This window comes from Chelmon rostratus, chromosome 15, assembly GCF_017976325.1.
Source record: "Chelmon rostratus isolate fCheRos1 chromosome 15, fCheRos1.pri, whole genome shotgun sequence".
Classification (NCBI taxonomy): Eukaryota; Metazoa; Chordata; class Actinopteri; order Chaetodontiformes; family Chaetodontidae; genus Chelmon; species Chelmon rostratus.
Genome location: NC_055672.1, coordinates 16,634,761 through 16,651,773, shown reverse-complemented (window position 1 = coordinate 16,651,773; position 17,013 = coordinate 16,634,761). Strand labels below are relative to the sequence as shown.

At 45.4% G+C, this 17,013-nt stretch overlaps 1 protein-coding gene across 1 annotated transcript; it reads left to right on the top strand.

Annotated features, from left to right (window-relative positions):
- The first annotated feature begins 1,935 nt into the window (after positions 1-1,935).
- Positions 1,936-13,417, top strand: LOC121618301 (sodium-dependent lysophosphatidylcholine symporter 1-B-like). Its single transcript, XM_041953723.1, has 14 exons — positions 1,936-2,107; positions 3,718-3,846; positions 4,445-4,569; positions 7,609-7,732; positions 7,828-7,906; positions 7,993-8,144; positions 8,240-8,330; positions 8,634-8,752; positions 9,017-9,100; positions 10,408-10,491; positions 10,579-10,691; positions 10,787-10,930; positions 11,199-11,375; positions 11,668-13,417. Exons 1-14 carry the CDS (start codon positions 2,024-2,026, stop codon positions 11,720-11,722), a joined length of 1,560 nt encoding a protein of 519 aa, XP_041809657.1. The 5' UTR covers positions 1,936-2,023; the 3' UTR covers positions 11,723-13,417.
- The last annotated feature ends 3,596 nt before the right edge of the window (positions 13,418-17,013 follow it).

The following is a 17,013-nucleotide window of genomic DNA, read 5'->3' as shown; positions in this document are numbered from 1 at the left end:
AAGATCCCCTATTTAGAAAGGACAGCATAAACGAAAGTATGAGAAATGCTGCCTCACCACATTTTGCTGACAAGGGAAGAGTCAGTGTATCAGTTAACTGCTATAAACATAAGTCAGTTACATGGCAGTGGTGTTAAAGCATTGTGCAACCCACAAACTGAATTCCTAGTTAACCTACTTAACTTACACCCACTGCTTTCAGTCTAGTTTTGAAAAGGAAAAACACTGCTTTACTGAAGAATGTCATTATATAAAATGCTGTAATGCGAGCTGTGATCTCTTCACATTAGCAAACAAATTGGCGGCATTTGGTTTCAGGGAAGCCCAAAGTTTACACACATTGACTCCCAGGTTCAACAATAGGCTATAATGCAATGATATTAGCAGAAGAGGCCTTATTATTAATGGAAAAATAAGAAAAGTGTTCTCTTACAGTGAGTTCTGACCCAAGTTGCGCACAAGTTGCACAGTTTCCCTTCTATAGATGTGAGCATTTCCAGCATTTTGCAGCCTGTGTGACAAATATTATTCCATTGGGTCATGCATAAAAAATGATAATTGCATGTTAAATTATTATGCATTGTGATACTGTGCACGTGTGGTGTGAAACGGTCTAGAATGGCTGTGTGCAACCACTTACTCCCACTTTGGCACTTATAGTGACACTGATTGACATTAGCAGAGAGGGCAAAGACAGCAGTGACACCCTCCACAGGCTGGAAGTTATATCGATGATAACCTGCTTGCTGTTGAGTCACCACAGGGAGCTTGTGACCTCAGACAATGTCCTCAGGCAGTGAATGTCGAAAGTGAAAGTAGAAGTTTTTGTTCAGTGGTGGCCATTATTTGGATAAAGGTAAATGGAATGCATATCACATGAAAAGTAAAAGTGGATGGATGGATCAATCTCTCTCCACCATGACGAGTACAATAAAAGCACTTTGGTGGAAACCGAATTGGAGCTGAGGTGGTGGTTGTTGCTTTGGATGAGGGGAGTCAGCATCTTTCACTGTGTTTAGATCATCATCATCATCATCAGGCCGTTGCATGTGATTGGCTGTGGCTGCAGGATGTGATGTAACACTAGACTGTCTGCTGACTGTTGGCTGCTCAGCATAAAATATCACACTACCTTCAACATCCTATTGTTAGAGCCAATGGCAGCGGTGGAGTGTTACGATGTAGTGAGTACTCATCTATGTGAGAACCAATGTGACTTTTAAATCTTGGGAGTGAGAACATTTTTGGAATAGAAACCTCACTTTTGGACAGACTTAGACTCGATTTTAAGCTTAGGCTAGGGTTAGGGTAAAGGAATGAGAGAAAAACACATAGAAATGATCACATACTAAAACACAACGCTAAGGTTTTATCAAGAAAACAAAAAGTTTGACAGTCACTAACATTGCTTTGCTTTGCTGTTTGCTGATGCGTTTAAGTCTTCCAGTAAAAAACAGAAAAGAACAATTGAACATCCACTAACTTTTATTTTGAATTCATCCACTTAACGTCGAGTAAAGAAGGCGCAAATTATCTTTCGATGATGGTCTACTTCATAATAAACGGGGTAAATCAAGACAAATAATTTGTACTAAATCAATTCAGCAATAACTAGATTAAATCATCAGGAGTTACATGTTGCAAGGTGAACCTGGAGTGACTTTTAATGGTGTTTGTGTAAATGTTTACGGATTGCTTTTTTATCACCACCTGAGACTGTTTTCATCCATATTCTGCGCTTTTACGATCAATACAAACACGGTCAAACTGTTAGATCCATAATTTCCTCCAGCACGTGAAGCAGCACAACACGCGATTGGCACGTCATCATAAATTAAATGACGTAGGCGGCGTAGTAGAATGAATGAGACGTGGACAAGAGCACGAGAGAGTGGGCTCGGAGACATTCAGAGCACCGGGAGAGACGCTGTGATGCTGTGAAGAGGCTTTTCTTCGGACTCTGGATAATAGAATAATTAATATAGTCGAATAAAATTATTCCTTCATCGTCTTGGAAAGCACGATGGCACGAGGAGAGGGCGCCGAGCAGTACGCGGCGGGTTTACTGTCAGTCAAGCCCATAAATGCAGAGATCAAGACAGCGAAGGTAAGACCAGGGAGTGGTGTGTTTCACCTACCCGGGCTTATTGGGATGAAGCGGCTTTTATTGTTGCCTCAGTTTAATGAGGGGCGTAAAACTGAAGATAACGTTTGAAAATCAGCGGTCGTTAACGCGACTTCCTCTCGGCTGTGAATTTGAATTTCACCCGGCTGCTCCATCCGCGTTCAGGCAGCTGCCGGCGAGGCTGACACATGCCGGCTTTAAAGAGACCCGCTCTCAGTAAAACTCAACGTTTTGAACACTTTTGGTTGAAAGTGCACGGTGCTGTCAGATGCAGCAGCCTTGTTGCTGGTGACAGGTGTGCTGCAGAAACGTGACGTTTGCGTGCTGCACGAGCGACGGTTCATTTGGTTCCAGAGTGTGAAAATAAGTGTGTGTTCAGTGTCATTTCAAAAAAGCATCTCATTCAAGAGATATCCGCGTGCATTAAACCAGACTAAAAGCCTGACAGGACTCAAACCGGCATCTGTGTGAGTCTAACAGCCTCCAGTTCACTCCAAGTGTTGGTGTCTTACGGGAAAAGGTGTGCCATCATCCTACAGCTTAAATTACCCCCCATCACCATGTCTGCTCTGTGATCACTCTCTCATCAGCAGTATCAGATCACAGGAGTTTCTCCTTTTCCCAACAGGTTCAGTGTAAGCTGGGCTCAGAATCAAAGGGACAGAATTGAAATGGTATGATAATCAGTTGAGTGTTTGAACCAGAAGATTTTGATGTGGATCTGTAATGGGCTCTCAGTACCGCCTGTTCAAACAGAAATCATTTTGCATAACTTCTTGGACTTGCGTCCAGTTTTCTCCTTGAATCCACAATCGTCTCTACGGGCTGCTTCCCGTCATGTAGCTGTAGCTCTATTTTTAGTTCCTCACACTTACGCCGGCGTACTTTGCATGCTGGACGTGGTGGGAGAGAGTATTATTCATTCCTGATGTGTGAGACGGCAGCAATTTGCTCACGATGTGAGCTGATGCTGCTTTGGTGTCTTGTGCCGATGTGAATCAGGGGCTGCAGACCCCCTTGCTGACATCATCACACCGTTACAGGTGATTGGCTGTGGCTACTGAACGGGAAACCACGCTAGACTGTCTGCTGACTGCTGGCTTCTCAGCGTGTAATGTCACACTACCTTCACCATCCTATTGTTAGAGCCAATGGCAGCGCTGGAGTATTATGATGTGGTGTGTGTGTGTGTGAACTACAGTAACCTCTTAGTTTCACGCCACACACTATCTGACTGCAGCGTATTGGCCTGAACTGCATCACCACTGGGGATTTGGTCTCTAATCTCACATTCTGAGCAGTGGGGTGAGGGAAGTTAGCCAATCTCAGGGCCTCGTTCTAACAGGTTGTTGAACACGGCATCAGTTGTGCCAAGAGGTTTTGACACAGGGATAGATGAGGGCGGCTGAAGCTGAAAACAGGGACTAAATAAGATCCAGACTACAGAAGAGAGGTGTAGATAATGATCATGTAGCGCACCACCACCCACACCACATTACCTTCATTGCTCCTCTGGGAATATGAGCGTTTAAGTGTTTACAGTCAGATGCACAAATGAACTGCGTTGCTCATCTCCTCTGTTTGCCTTCCAGCCAAAGAGCCAGAGGCATCGTCTGTCTGTGTGGAGCAAACTGTGCTATGCCATCGGTGGAGCTCCTTACCAGATCACGGGCAGCGCTCTGGGCTTCTTCCTGCAGATCTACCTGCTGGATGTGGCTCAGGTGATTGACAAGAGACTCAGGCAAAGAGGAACACTACATGATAAAACACAATTTTCCTTGCATGTATCTTGGACTTTGACCTTAAGAAGAAAGACATGGCAGATTAAATATCCTTTTGTTTGTCATCCATTTGTTTACTCTGTAGAATACAAGTTAGAGTGTAATTTCCTCCTGTTTGCGCTTGCTAGTTACACATAATGATTAGCCTCGAGGCCAAAGCCTGTGTTCGCATTTCTCAGCCGTGGATCAGTTTAACAGTCTCCAGCAGGAGCCGGTCAAGCGCATTAACCTGGACTCCTGCTGCTTTGTTTTGTTACTCAATTAGCAAATTAGACTTTTTCACTGTACACAGTGGGAACTTAAATAAAGACCTTTCAGCTGGAGAGATGAGATCATTAGAGTGGCTCTGAATGCTACTCTGTGCTTAAACAAGTGACATAGTTGTGTATTTCACTGCTGTTGTACTCTGAGCCTCAAACGTCTCATAACCTCTCTGGCGTCTTTTGAATCACTCTCCAGCAGCGCCATATGAGGTAGCATTTGGCATCCTCTTTGTTTCTGTTTCATGCCTCACTCTTTTTCCACTTCCTCCCTGCAGCTGGATCCCTCCCATGCCTCCATCATCCTGTTTGTGGGCCGGGCCTGGGACGCCGTCACCGACCCGACAGTGGGTTTCCTGGTGAGCCGGAGCAGATGGACCGGCTTTGGCCGCATGATGCCCTGGTAGGTGTCTGAGCCCCACAGCGGGCCCTGAAATTCAGGACAGGTTCTCAAAGCAGAGAGAATATTAAGTGATGACAAGGAAATACTGGAAATGAGTGGGTATGAGAGGCAACTGTATTGACGAAAACTAGCTCATGTAATGTAGTAACCATGGCAACAGGGTCTAAGTGGCTACTGAGGAAGAACGTGCTAAGAGGGCAATAATATAGTCTGTATGAAACACGGTGCGTCAGAAATCCCTCTGACAGAGAGTTAGCCTGCAAGCTTAACCTTTCTAATGCACAAACAGCAGCGGCAGCATTAGTTTGACGTGTGGTGGAATCCACCAGCTGTTTTCACTTTAAATCAAGACACACGTGCTTCACTTTAAATGGACTTGGCATCACGTTTTATCTAAATAAGTACATCCACGTTTACGTGCCGGAAGTCTTCTTCTTGGTGCGATGTTGTCTAAGCTCCACCTGTCGATCACTGGAATAGTGTGAAATCATTGGCATGAGTGTGTAATTCCTACACCCATATGCTTGTGCATGTGCGTTTATGAGCACAAACGCAACGGAAACTCACTCAAAACGTGGCTCCATAGCACTCCTAGTGGTCATGAGCACCACGGCGTACCTTTAATTTCCTATGTGTGCAGCGAGTGGCAATATGGATAAAACATGAAAAATTATACAACCCTGATTCCAAAAAGTTGGGACGTTGTGTAAAACGCAAATAAAAATGGTCCCAACCTGTTTGGAATCAGTGTTGTTGCATATAAAATTCACTACATATACCATGATATAGCCAATTGGTGTAAGAATCCATTTATAGATAAAATAACCAGATGGAAGTGTTTGCCTTTGGTTAATCTGTCGAATTAAATACTTGATAAAAGTAAAGAATTTCCAGGAAGCAATTTGCTCACACGAGCTAATAAGCAAAGATATCTCAGATCTGTAATAGGTATAAAAAGTAAAGCTCAGTACACAGTATATGAGCTGATATGAGTGGACATAGATATGTGTCTAACAACGTGTCAGCCTTGTGATTCACTGAAAACCAGCTGGTGACCTGTTAAGGGGTTCCCCTTCCTCCTGCCAAAGGCCTGCTGGGAATGGCTTCAGTTCCCGGCAACCCTGAACAGATCGGACACGAGCCTTGATATATTTATAAGGCTCAGCGCGAAGCAAGGAAAAGCTTAAAATCTGTACAATTAAAATGCTCTGCTTTAGAAGATACAGCCACGATAGCGTGGCCATGTGATGCTGACAGCTCATGGAGGAAGTCAGATTGTACTGACAGATCACCTTGACTTTCTGCTCGTAGGATGAAATGGAGTGTGTGTGTGAAATGTGTGTGCTGCATGTGAACGTTTGGTCCAGAAACCATCGCTGATATTTTACAGGCGTTTTTCTCACATGATGTCACAGCAATGTCTCGTGCATCGTGGGTATTTCAGTGAGAAATGCCGGCTGTGCAGGCTGCACTCGCGAGGAGAGGGGGAGGGGGTGACTCACTGGCTTCTGCTGTGATTGGTCCAACCCACAACACACCATCAGCTTCAAACCAAATGGGGCGTGTCCATCTTTGTGTGACTCTGTGTGCATTGGTTTCCTTGAATGTTTGGGAGGGGGGTGTGGCTGAGGCAGAGAGAGGTTACCTTGGGTCAAGAGGCATGCCTGCTTGAAATAATAGAGGTCATTGTTTAAAAAGGCAACATTTACATGATCCCCTTGTGGCCTGTGTAGCTACTGAAACTGAACGACCAGCCGCTAGATACGAACCCACAGACGTCTTTTTATGTTCTCACTTGACCTTCCTCTGTCTGCTGAAAATGTTCTACACAAATATATGAAGATAGGCATATGCATATGCATTTAGTGTGCCCTACTGACAACTGTCTGCGGTGTGTTCAATGAGCCATGTCAGTGTGTGAAACAGTCACAACTTGACCTCTGTTTCCAGAAAAAAATTACCTCTCATTAACCTAATTCACTCAGACATTAGGGGGAATCAGGAGGTGCGTTCTTATTTTTCCCACATGTGTCACATGAGAATGGGGGTGGGTGGGTTTAAATCACCATGTGTGAGTGCTGAAGTGTCAGGTTCCATAATGAAACGTCTCTCTGTGTTCAGTGATATGGTCCTCAGGGAGAGTCAGCACTTATCTCTCTTACGTGGCAGCTCAGAAGCAACAGTTAGAGGCAGAAACACTGATTTTAGTGGAAAGTTGCGGTTATTTTGGCAATGGATTTGTCTTCCATTTGCTTTTACAGTTAATTGTTTGCACTATAAAATGTCACAAAATAGTGAAAAACCACATTTACTATCGCATAAGCAGCAAAATAGTTGCAGAGAATTTTATGTTAATCAATTATTTGAGTAACTCCAGCTCTACTTAACCGGTTGGGATGAGCTGATGCCACCAAAAACATGTGGTTTCCTGTTGGCTCCAAAGCATCTTGTAATGTTTCTCTCCGCTGCCCCGCAGCAGTGCCCGATGCCAACTGTTCATGAAAAGAAAAAGTCTTGGCTGGACTGTCTGTTCAAACACAAGTTTCTGAAAGGCCACCAACTGAGGTCAACTGGAGGGCATACAAAGCTGAGGAAGAGGGGTTGAGACCGGGCGGGGGTGAGAGCGAGGTGGGCCAGAGAGGCCTCGCCGCTGGGCCGGCCCACCCTCGCCTCCCCATGCAGCCCAGACTGAGCCCTTTCTCCACACACAAACTCTGACAAGGCGGGATTAGGGGGATTATTCACAAAGCGGCATGAGAGAGTCCGAGAGACTGCAAGGGAGGAAAAATGAAAAGGGCGGTGAAGCTACAGTAACAGTTGGCAGAACTGGCTAACCACACTGTTTAGCAGCGGGAAACAGCAGGCTGGGTGCACGCAAACAGCACAGAATGCTACAGCAGTGACTCAAAGCAGAATAAAAAGAAAACATATTTCTGTTTGATTAAAAAACACACATTTGCTCATTAGAAATGCTGAAAAATCTTTTTAAATCTACCTTCATCGTGCCCTCACCTAACAATCCTCCATTTTTTTCCCCAGGATCCTTTGCTCCACTCCGTTTGCCATGCTGACGTACTTCCTCATGTGGTACGTGCCTCCTTTTGAACAAGGGAAGGTCGCCTGGTACCTGATCTTTTACTGCCTCTTCCAGTCAATGCAGACGGTTCGTACACCACGTTAACACTCCCCAGTGCTTTGTTTCCTCCTATGTGTGTGTGTGTGCGCGCGCACTAACTGTGCATTTGTGTCCCTTTGCAGTGCTTCCATGTGCCATATTCAGCCCTCACCATGTTCATCAGCAGCGACCAGAAAGAGAGGGACTCCGCCACCGCTTATCGTACGTCAGCGCTCCGGTGTGATCAGACGCCTTTAACATGTGCGATGTTGTTGGTGCGCTGATGCTCATTTCTGTGCCGCCCTCAGGTATGATGGTGGAGGTGCTGGGGACAGTCCTGGGCACCGCGATCCAGGGTCAGATAGTAGGCGGCGCCTCAGATTGTCCCGCTGAGCCCGATGTCATTGATGACAGAAACGCGACCAAAATCAACACGTCCAGCGTGACGCTGGATGAGACGGTGAGTGAGCCAGAGGAATGATGATTCTCACAGCTGTTTGATGCGGATTTGACACGAGCATTGGTCCAAGCGTATTCTGTCTTTTCTGTCCTCAGAAACATGCCTACTTGATTGCTTCAGGGGTCATCTGCATCATCTACGTCCTCTGTGCCACAGTCTTGTTTTTGGGTGTGAAGGAGAAAAAAGGTATGAAGTAACAAGAGACTGGTAGGTCAGTGGGATTGAAACTGGGTGCTTTAGGACTTGGACTTGATTCAGCAGTATATAGCCGAGACTTGCCGGCGTCTTGCAAAACCTCTGTCTTCATCTCACCTCTGATCGAAATTTCATTTCAGTCTGCCTCAGTTGTCCTTGGGAAACATTTAGCCTTGTCCAAAAAAATGTCAGAATGTGTTGGCCACACACCAGAACGTAGTTTCTCATCACAATGGCTCAGCAAAGACTTCCAGCTGTCTTATCTTTTCTCTCCTCCTCCGTGTTGGATTATAGAGACCGGGCGAAAAAAATCCCAGCCCCTCACCTTCTGCCAGGGCCTGTGGCTGGTGATGAGTCACGGACCGTACATCAAACTGGTCATCGGCTTCCTCTTCACCTCTCTGGCCTTCATGGTAATACTGTGTTTCATTATCAGAAGAAACATTATGGGAAGTAGCTTCTCATCGAACTGGAATTTTGATCTCATAACTGTCTGTTAAATGAAGCGACAGCCAGGAGTCAGTTATCTTAGCTTAGCATAATGACTAGAAACAAAGGGAAACAAGCTAGCCTGACTCTGTCCAAAGGTAAACCCACTCATAGTATGGATTAAACAAGCACATTTCCCCAAATGTTGAATTGTTCCTTTATCTCTAACTGTGATTTGTCTTTCACAGCTTCTGGAGGGAAACTTTGCCCTTTTTATCACCTACGCTCTCGGCCACAGGAACGACTTCCAGAACATCCTCCTGGTCATCATGGTGAGTGTTTCTAATTTCGCTGAAGGACTTGTCACCTCCCTGCAAAAGCCCCAATCGCGATGAGATCTGGAGGGCGCCGGTACACTCTGCAGCAGTCGGGCTGTCCTCGTGGCACAGAGCAAGGTCCCAGTGTTTATGGGGGTCTCAGCTTGTACTCTGAGGTCTTTCCTCACGCGAGGAGACACATGCTGCTGGGGCTGAAAGGGCAGATTTTCAGGGTGAGAGGAGGTGTTGTTTGGGCTCCTGGGAACCTGTCTCCCAGTCGCACACTCACATGGCGTTAGCAGGAGATGGAGGGGAGAGACAGGCACACAGTGGAGCTTTTGTTGCCCCGGCGATCCCTCACTGCCACCATGGGAACTGCCACCACTGGTTGCGCCCTCCTTTTCGTCCTCCTCTCACAGCTTTCTGCTCTGTTGCTTTTCCCTCCGATTAGGAGTGGAAACATTTTTGGGCACCCTGTATCATAATTGGAGAGGGAGTAGATGAGGGGGAGAAAGGGAATGTTTCCTGCAGATGATATTCAAGTTATTTCTCAGGCTGCTAAGATAGCAGGCTTGTTCCTGTGTGGTCATTTAACACTGGTTGACCACGTTTGGCCTGGAGGTGAAAGGTTGTCTGTCCCCTGCAAGGACAAGTCAAGACCATACAAAGCATATTGTGGCCCTGTCCCTTGACCCCCTCCTCCAATGGTCACTTTATTCTTACCAGTTCCCACATTTTCCAGATTGATAATGAAGCCCAGTTAGAATTCTGATTGATTTTAGTGGAGAATTTGGAGTTATTATTTAGGCTGCAGCCAGGATTTTAATTACAGTGAGGTTTTATATTGCTGCAAGTCCGAATTGTTTTGCCTGATTTTGTCAGGAAAATAACTAAGCAACATGCAGAATATACTATTTCATGACTTGTTTCTTAAGAAGGGAATGTAGGTCTTAAATTTTATGTAAATGTTAAAATGCATGCATGGCACCAAAGATAGCAGGGTTAACCATATACAGCACAGGGTGTGATGTGAAAGTTGATGTTCCCTGATCATTATCTGGGCAGATTTTTCCCACACGTGATTGCCACCAGAGTTAAAAGTTACACACAGTAACACACAAAATACAGAAGACACTACATCAGTGGTAACTACAGCTCTGATTGCGCCTCGTCATTGACGACACCAGTGACTTTTCCTTGAGTCCGGCTTCGTCTCCAACCAGATGAATGAATCAGATGTTTTTATTGTGAACCTTGATTGACGTGAATGATTGTTTTTAATGAAACTCCAGCATCTGATAGCTCTGTCACATTTATTCCAGCTGTCTGGGGCTCTGACCATCCCGTGGTGGCAGTGGTTTCTCACCCGGTTTGGCAAGAAGATGGCAGTTTACTTTGGCATAACTGTAAGTAGAAAGTGCCTGCGTTCTGCATCGATTCACAGAGGAGGCGTTGTTATGGAATCGCTCACATCCTTCTGTCTCTGTCTATAGTGGGCGGTGCCCTTCATGATCCTAATCGTCTGCGTCGAGAGCAACCTGGTCATTTCTTACATGGTGTCAGTGGCAGCAGGTGTGAGCGTGGCGGCAGCTTTCCTCCTGCCTTGGTGAGTTCATCCACAGAACACATCCCTGCATCCATACGCAGATGTCTGGTATTGCATCTCAAGGGTCCTTCTAAATGTTGCGTTTGTGCTTTCAGGTCAATGCTTCCTGATGTGGTGGATGACTTCAAGGTGAGAAACCCGGACATCCACGGACACGAAGCCCTCTTTTACTCCTTCTATGTGTTCTTCATCAAGTTCGCCTCTGGCGTATCACTGGGTATCTCTACACTCAGTCTCAAGTAAGTTAATGGAGCCATTCTTTCTTACTCGTACCTGCAGCTATGTCATGAGTTACTCCCATGTGCATTTGTGTTTTCATCCTCGCTGTCATCCTTCAAAGCACTTGCTTTGTGCCTGCGTGGCCGTGATCTCCAACACGTATATGAGATTATCTCGTTACAGCTCATCAGTCCGGTGGTCATGTGGTCGACAATCACATAATCCTTCATCTAACAACTGTACTCACATCAGCTCAACTTTTCTCCCTCTCCCTGCATTTTTCCGCAGATTTGCCGGCTATGTGACCGGGGCCTGCTTACAACCCGAGACGGTCAGTTTAACCCTGAAGGTGCTGGTCTCTCCTGTGCCTGTGGTCCTCATAGCTGTGGGACTGTTGATATTGAGGACCTACCCTATTGACGAGGAGAGGAGGCAGGGAAACCGAAAACTACTGCAGAATATGCTGTAAGTGAACACTGAACAAACAACGACACAGAAGTTTATGCTTTATGTGGGATAACTAAGCAAGGCTAGAGACCTGTTGCTGTGCAGCAGCAGGACTCATGCATGACCACAGTAAACAAACCAGTGAGATGCTAAACTCAGTTTTGCTCAGCGTAGCTGAGCTACATTCAAATGAGGCCTTAAAAAAAAAAAAAAACTGTTTTGCTCCAGTGTTGACATTCATTATTCACCCTGCCTGGACAAGCCAAGTCCTTTGTGTGTGACTCCTGGCTGTTCTCCCGTCCTCTAACAGGGACTCTGAAGCGGATTCTGAGTCTGAGACCTCAGCGTTCGGGAGCAGCGTGTAGAGCCGGAGGACGAGCCAGCCGCCATCGCCGCTTTACATGTTTGCTCAAGGTGTGGAGGGACATGACCACCAATTATCGGTGATAAGGGGGGTGCGGCCACAGACCACTCCTGCTGCCTCATCATCATCAGCATTGACCAGCTCCCTTCTAATGGATCTGCAGGTTTACGTCGCCCTCTGGTGGCCAGATAGTGTCATCTAATGTGAATTCTTTTCTCTTGTCCTTTGTCTCCAGCCGTGTCCCAATTTAACTACATCTGCTAAAACTAAAAAGCACATCCAAATCAATTTACAAACACTGTATCATTTGTCAGGTAGTGTAGAAGAGAAATCAAACTGTTTTTCCAAAGATACTTACTTCATAGTTTACAGAGATGCTCCCGTAGCCGTCTGCAGTGCCATTTACCTTGGCCAGTTGTTGGCAGTGCCTCCATTTCTTCTGTGCATTGCATTGTGGGACAATGACATTCATCGACTCTAGTTTCACACCCAGTGGGAGCGCACTACGTACTGTAAAGGTGGTTAGAGTGGGCTGGAATTGGGACACAGCTTGTGATTTGTGGTATTGTTTCTGAAGTGTTCATTCGCTGGATTACAAGCTCAGACCTTGACTTGTGCAGACTGGAGCGTGTTGTTACCTTTGATGTTTACTGTGTCTTAGGTCAGTTCTGTGTGACGTTCCATTCAGACGCCGCTCTGAGGGAAATCTGCAGTATCAGCCTTTATTTATAAAGGGCATACCAGCACTAGTCCACTGATTGGAGTTGTATGGCGCTGTGCTACAGTGTCTCTTTCCATTAGGTGGTGTTGTGTCCGATCATTTCATAAAGGCAAAAACTTTGAAGTGTACTTGAATCTTCTGAAGGGGGAAAAGGCACCTCTTGGTATGATGTACTGTACGTGGGCTGAATCACTGCCTTACACATTCGTCTCGGATGATTAGCTGCGATGAGATTTTTGGTTGAACGTAACTCGGATCGTTCGATGCTGAGGAGGGTTTCCCATCACACCTTTCTGTGCTTTAACGTTTCAGCCAATGTCCACGAGGTTTAATAGACATTTCTGAATGTGCTTTCACAGTGAAAGTCATTTCATCGAGCATGTTCTCACTTCCCAAGGGAAGGAAAAAAAATGCTTTATTTAATTATTTATTCAAACAAACAATCTAAGGGATTAGAATTTTTTCGTATGGAAGCACATGTGTATAATAATTTATTAACAGTGAATGGTTATTGATGGATATGTGACAGAGTGATTTTCAAGTCCTGTTGGAAACATTGGAGAACATCAAAATGATGGATTGCTTTTCTTTACTATAATGTGACAAACAAGCTGCTTTTACAGTATTGCGACTCAATAATCAGCAGCGCAAACAAGTTTTTCTGTCATAAGACATGCAGGAGACAAATGTCCTGACTTCAGACGGCTTGATTTAACCACAAATTATCTTATTGGTTAAGTTATTAAGAATTCAAAAAATGATCTTTAAAACTTAATATATTCTTGCATAGTTTTCACTTTTAGGGCTTTTGAAATTGCACTGGATGAACTTAATGACGCACATTACATCTGTCTTTGGTGTTTATATGCTGCTGTGTGTATAATATGTAAATAGTTTTTTCTAAGTTGGACCTTGACGAACAATATACAAGTCAGTGAAGAGACAAAATCACGTGTTGTACATTTGTAATTTTTAAGTCTGTGAATAAAGTTTGTCAAAACAGAGAAAACCCTGTGATGTGACTGAGATATCCAAACCTCTGCACCACCTTTGAAGCAGCACAGAAGATTTAACCACTTGTTTCAGCTGATGAGGTCTATTTGCCAGATGCATGTCACCAAAAACAGTTTGTCCATTGATGACAGCTGAAGGTTTCAGTTTAATAGCAATCAAAACTTTGACGCCATTTTTTATACATCTATGTCAAGAACAGGTAACATACTGTTTACAGATAAACTATCAGTTACATTTAATCACGTTTGGCAACACAGCATGTACTCCACTTTTTGGGCAAATTAATCTTAACATATAAGATGCTCACTATTTGGAAAAAATGATGCCTGTCCTAAAATATAATCCTCTAAACGGTTCTATCAATTAAATTAACTGATAAAATATTCTATATTCTTTTAGTTGGCCTTGTTTTCTTCATTTTATTAACTGCATTCTAATATTGTGTAATTTTTAGGCCTGAATCCTTCCACTTATTTCTCTTTTCGTTTCCAGAAACTCATTTGTTACAGTGATTCTATCAGGATATTTTGACTTCAATCAAGAACATTATGAACCTAAGAAGTTTCCAGCCAAGGAAAACTGTCACTGGCTCCTTTTAAACACCGAAACCAACAAAACGTAGCCAAACTTTTGTCTGTTTGCCGACAGGCCGTCAAATTATCCTCTATACTAATTACCCGCAGCCGTGACTGAGCGCTGGTTTTACGCGCAGATCGAAAGGAAAAGGCCGGAAGACAGCAAGCTGTTGCAATGAAAACAAGGTGGCATCTCTATATTTTGTGGAGTGTTTTATCACTTGGCCTCCTCAGCTGTGCAGTGGACGCTGGTGAATCTCCAGTTACTGGAAGAAAAAAGCTTTTCAAACTGGGCACGCCAAAATCCAAACCAACCAAACCGCCAACAACAGGCGAGAGGGAATCCTCCCAGAGGTCACCTGCCAGCACGGCTCCATTGTCTCAGCCCAGATCCAAAGGGCCCCACAGTCCTCCTCCTCGACCCATGCGCCCAGGGGAGCCTCTGGGAAAGACCCGGTCGGACTTTGCTTACCTCCCAGACGTCTCTGTGACCTGCTCCACGTCTGACTTCGTCGTGCGGGTCAAACCAGCTTTCTACGGTCTGGGCGCAAATGCAGAAGAGTTGAAATTAGGCAAAACCTGCAAAAGCAACGGGGTTCTGAGACCTTACGGCGACCTGCTCTTCACGTACCCTCTGACAGCGTGTGATGTCGTGCGCCTGGTAAGACTTCCGTGCGTGTCGTTTGTTTGCAGACCCCCCCTGCATGCTCCTGAAATCACAGTTTCTGAACCCTCTTGACAGTCGCCCAGCGGTTATCTGGTCTACAAATTCAGGCTCCACTACGAGCCTTCGCCAAAGCGCTTCCCGAGCAGAGCGCACCGGATCCACGTCGACATTGAATGCCGTTATCAAAGGTTAGACTTGTCTCTCAGATATATTCAGCATCGCGCGCGCCCGCGTGTGTGTGTGTGTGTGTGTGTGTGTGTCCGATATTTACAACCTCCAAACCCTGTCCAGGAACCACCATGTGCACCAGCTGACCGTGCAGCCCACCTGGCAAACCGCTGTTATGCGTAAAAGGCTGAAAGGGAGTGCAAATGCCTTCCAGATCCAGCTGATGGACGGTACGCTTAACTGTAGTGATGAAGAGCTGCTTCACTTATGTTTCTGCATGTTAGAAATATCTCTGAAGTGGTTCATTTGATGTGACATATTTTCATTAACTCTTAGATTCATGGAGCAGACCAGCTAAGTCTCAGGTGTACCAGCTTGGAAAGCCAGTTCGTTTCCAGGTCTCTGCTCCTCATGCCCCAACTGGTGGGAAACTGTACATCAGTAGCTGCTATGCTACACCATCCACTGCCTCTAAATCATCCCTGAAATACACCATCATCGACAATGCTGGGTGAGTAGTATGGACAGAAGTGCATTTCAAACCTTTTGGTTTTACCCTTGGTGTTTTGATATGGACTTAACTGAGATTAGCTGTCGTCACCCATAGCTGCATGCTGGACAGCAAGAGGGACCCAGGGGCCTCTCAGTTCATCTCTCGGACAGACAACACCCTGAGATTCTCCCTAAAGGCTTTCCAGTTCACTTCTGACCCCGACACGGAGGTGAGCACAGACACGTCTAATTCTCTGGATTCACGCAGTTTTAACTGTGGCTAAACCCTGTTTCCGTTTTCAGGTCAGTATTCACTGCAACTTATTTGTCACACCTGAGAACCCAGGTCCTGCACACAAATCCTGCACCTACAGGGGGAACAGGTGAGCCTCGACACTTCGAATTCCAGTCCAGGACTATGGCTGACTTTTCCTGTCTGCTGCTTCCAAGTGGACTGAGCGTGTTTGTGCGTTCCACGATAGGTGGGAGGCTCTTACTGGCGACGACTCCATATGCGAGTGCTGTGATTCACGCTGTGTGACCTCTAAGCCTCGGAGGGCCATGATGACAGGTATGTGACGGTCTGTCTTTAGCCTCAATTTGATTTGAAGGAAGTCTTTATGCATGTGTTCCCACACATCTTGATTTGACATGCTGCGGTTGCTTTATCTTGCACTACAAGTGTCAAACTTGTAAAGAAACTTAAGCCACACGAATGACAGTGATTGTGCATTTTCTTATGATCATTGAAAGTGGCTGTATCTCTACTTTTTTTTTCAAGGCTCTGCCCGCAGTGGGTCGCTGCTGGTCTCTGATCAGCCTTACACAGCAGAAGATGGCTTTCTACCAATCAGTCCCTCCTCAGTCAGCATGAGCAGACAGGGCGAGGTCACAATCAGTCATTACACTGGTGGGCTACAAAGTCATGAGAACCTGTGGGGAAGTGTAGTAATGTATGATGATGATGAAGAGGAAGAGCAAGGCTACACAGATAAAGAGGAGGAGCAGCTTGAAGAAGATGAAGAAGAAAGTGGGGTTATCCTCAGTGTGATTACAGAAGCTGATTTAGAGGAGCTAGGTATCAGGCAGAGGGTCTTCACAGAGGAGAACGAGGCTGAAGGGAATGATTCACATCAGTTTGAAGGGGAGGGGTCAGGGTATATTGTACAGGAGGATTTTTCAGAGAGTGACGAGGAGGAGGGATTTGGAGGGCGAGAAGATGAGCTGTCCGATGTACAGCAGGTGATCCGTTTGAATCAGAGGGAAGGCGAAGTGTTGCAGCAAATGTTCCCGTCTGCTGTCAGCCTACAGAGAGAGTTACAGCCAGGGGTCTCTGAGGAAGAGGTGGAAAACAGGAAGCATCCAGGAAGAGGTGAAGAGGATGACAGGGCGATAGCCTCTGAGGTGGAGTGGAAGAATGATGATGAAGATTTAGAGGATGATAGGGAGATGACCTGGTATTTCACATGGAGGTAGTATTAGTTTAATCAATCAGTAATCTGCTTAAAGTCTGTTGTAGCTCTCCAAAACAGAAGGATATTCTGACTCATTTCAATAAAAACATCAAAATGCACTTTGATGGACCCTCTTTTCTCATAAATAAATGTTTAATCATTGTAACTAGTAGCTGTCATAGATCAATTAAGTTAATCCAG

What these genes read in the sequence shown, in the direction of transcription:
- LOC121618301 (XM_041953723.1), top strand. Translation starts at nt 2,024, where the DNA reads ATGGCACGAGGAGAGGGCGCCGAGCAGTACGCGGCGGGTTTACTGTCA. An exon ending in TCTTCCAGTCAATGCAGACG is followed by an intron (nt 7,733 to 7,827) that starts GTTCGTACACCA and finishes GTCCCTTTGCAG; the next exon opens with TGCTTCCATGTGCCATATTC. An exon ending in ACATCCTCCTGGTCATCATG is followed by an intron (nt 9,101 to 10,407) that starts GTGAGTGTTTCT and finishes CATTTATTCCAG; the next exon opens with CTGTCTGGGGCTCTGACCAT.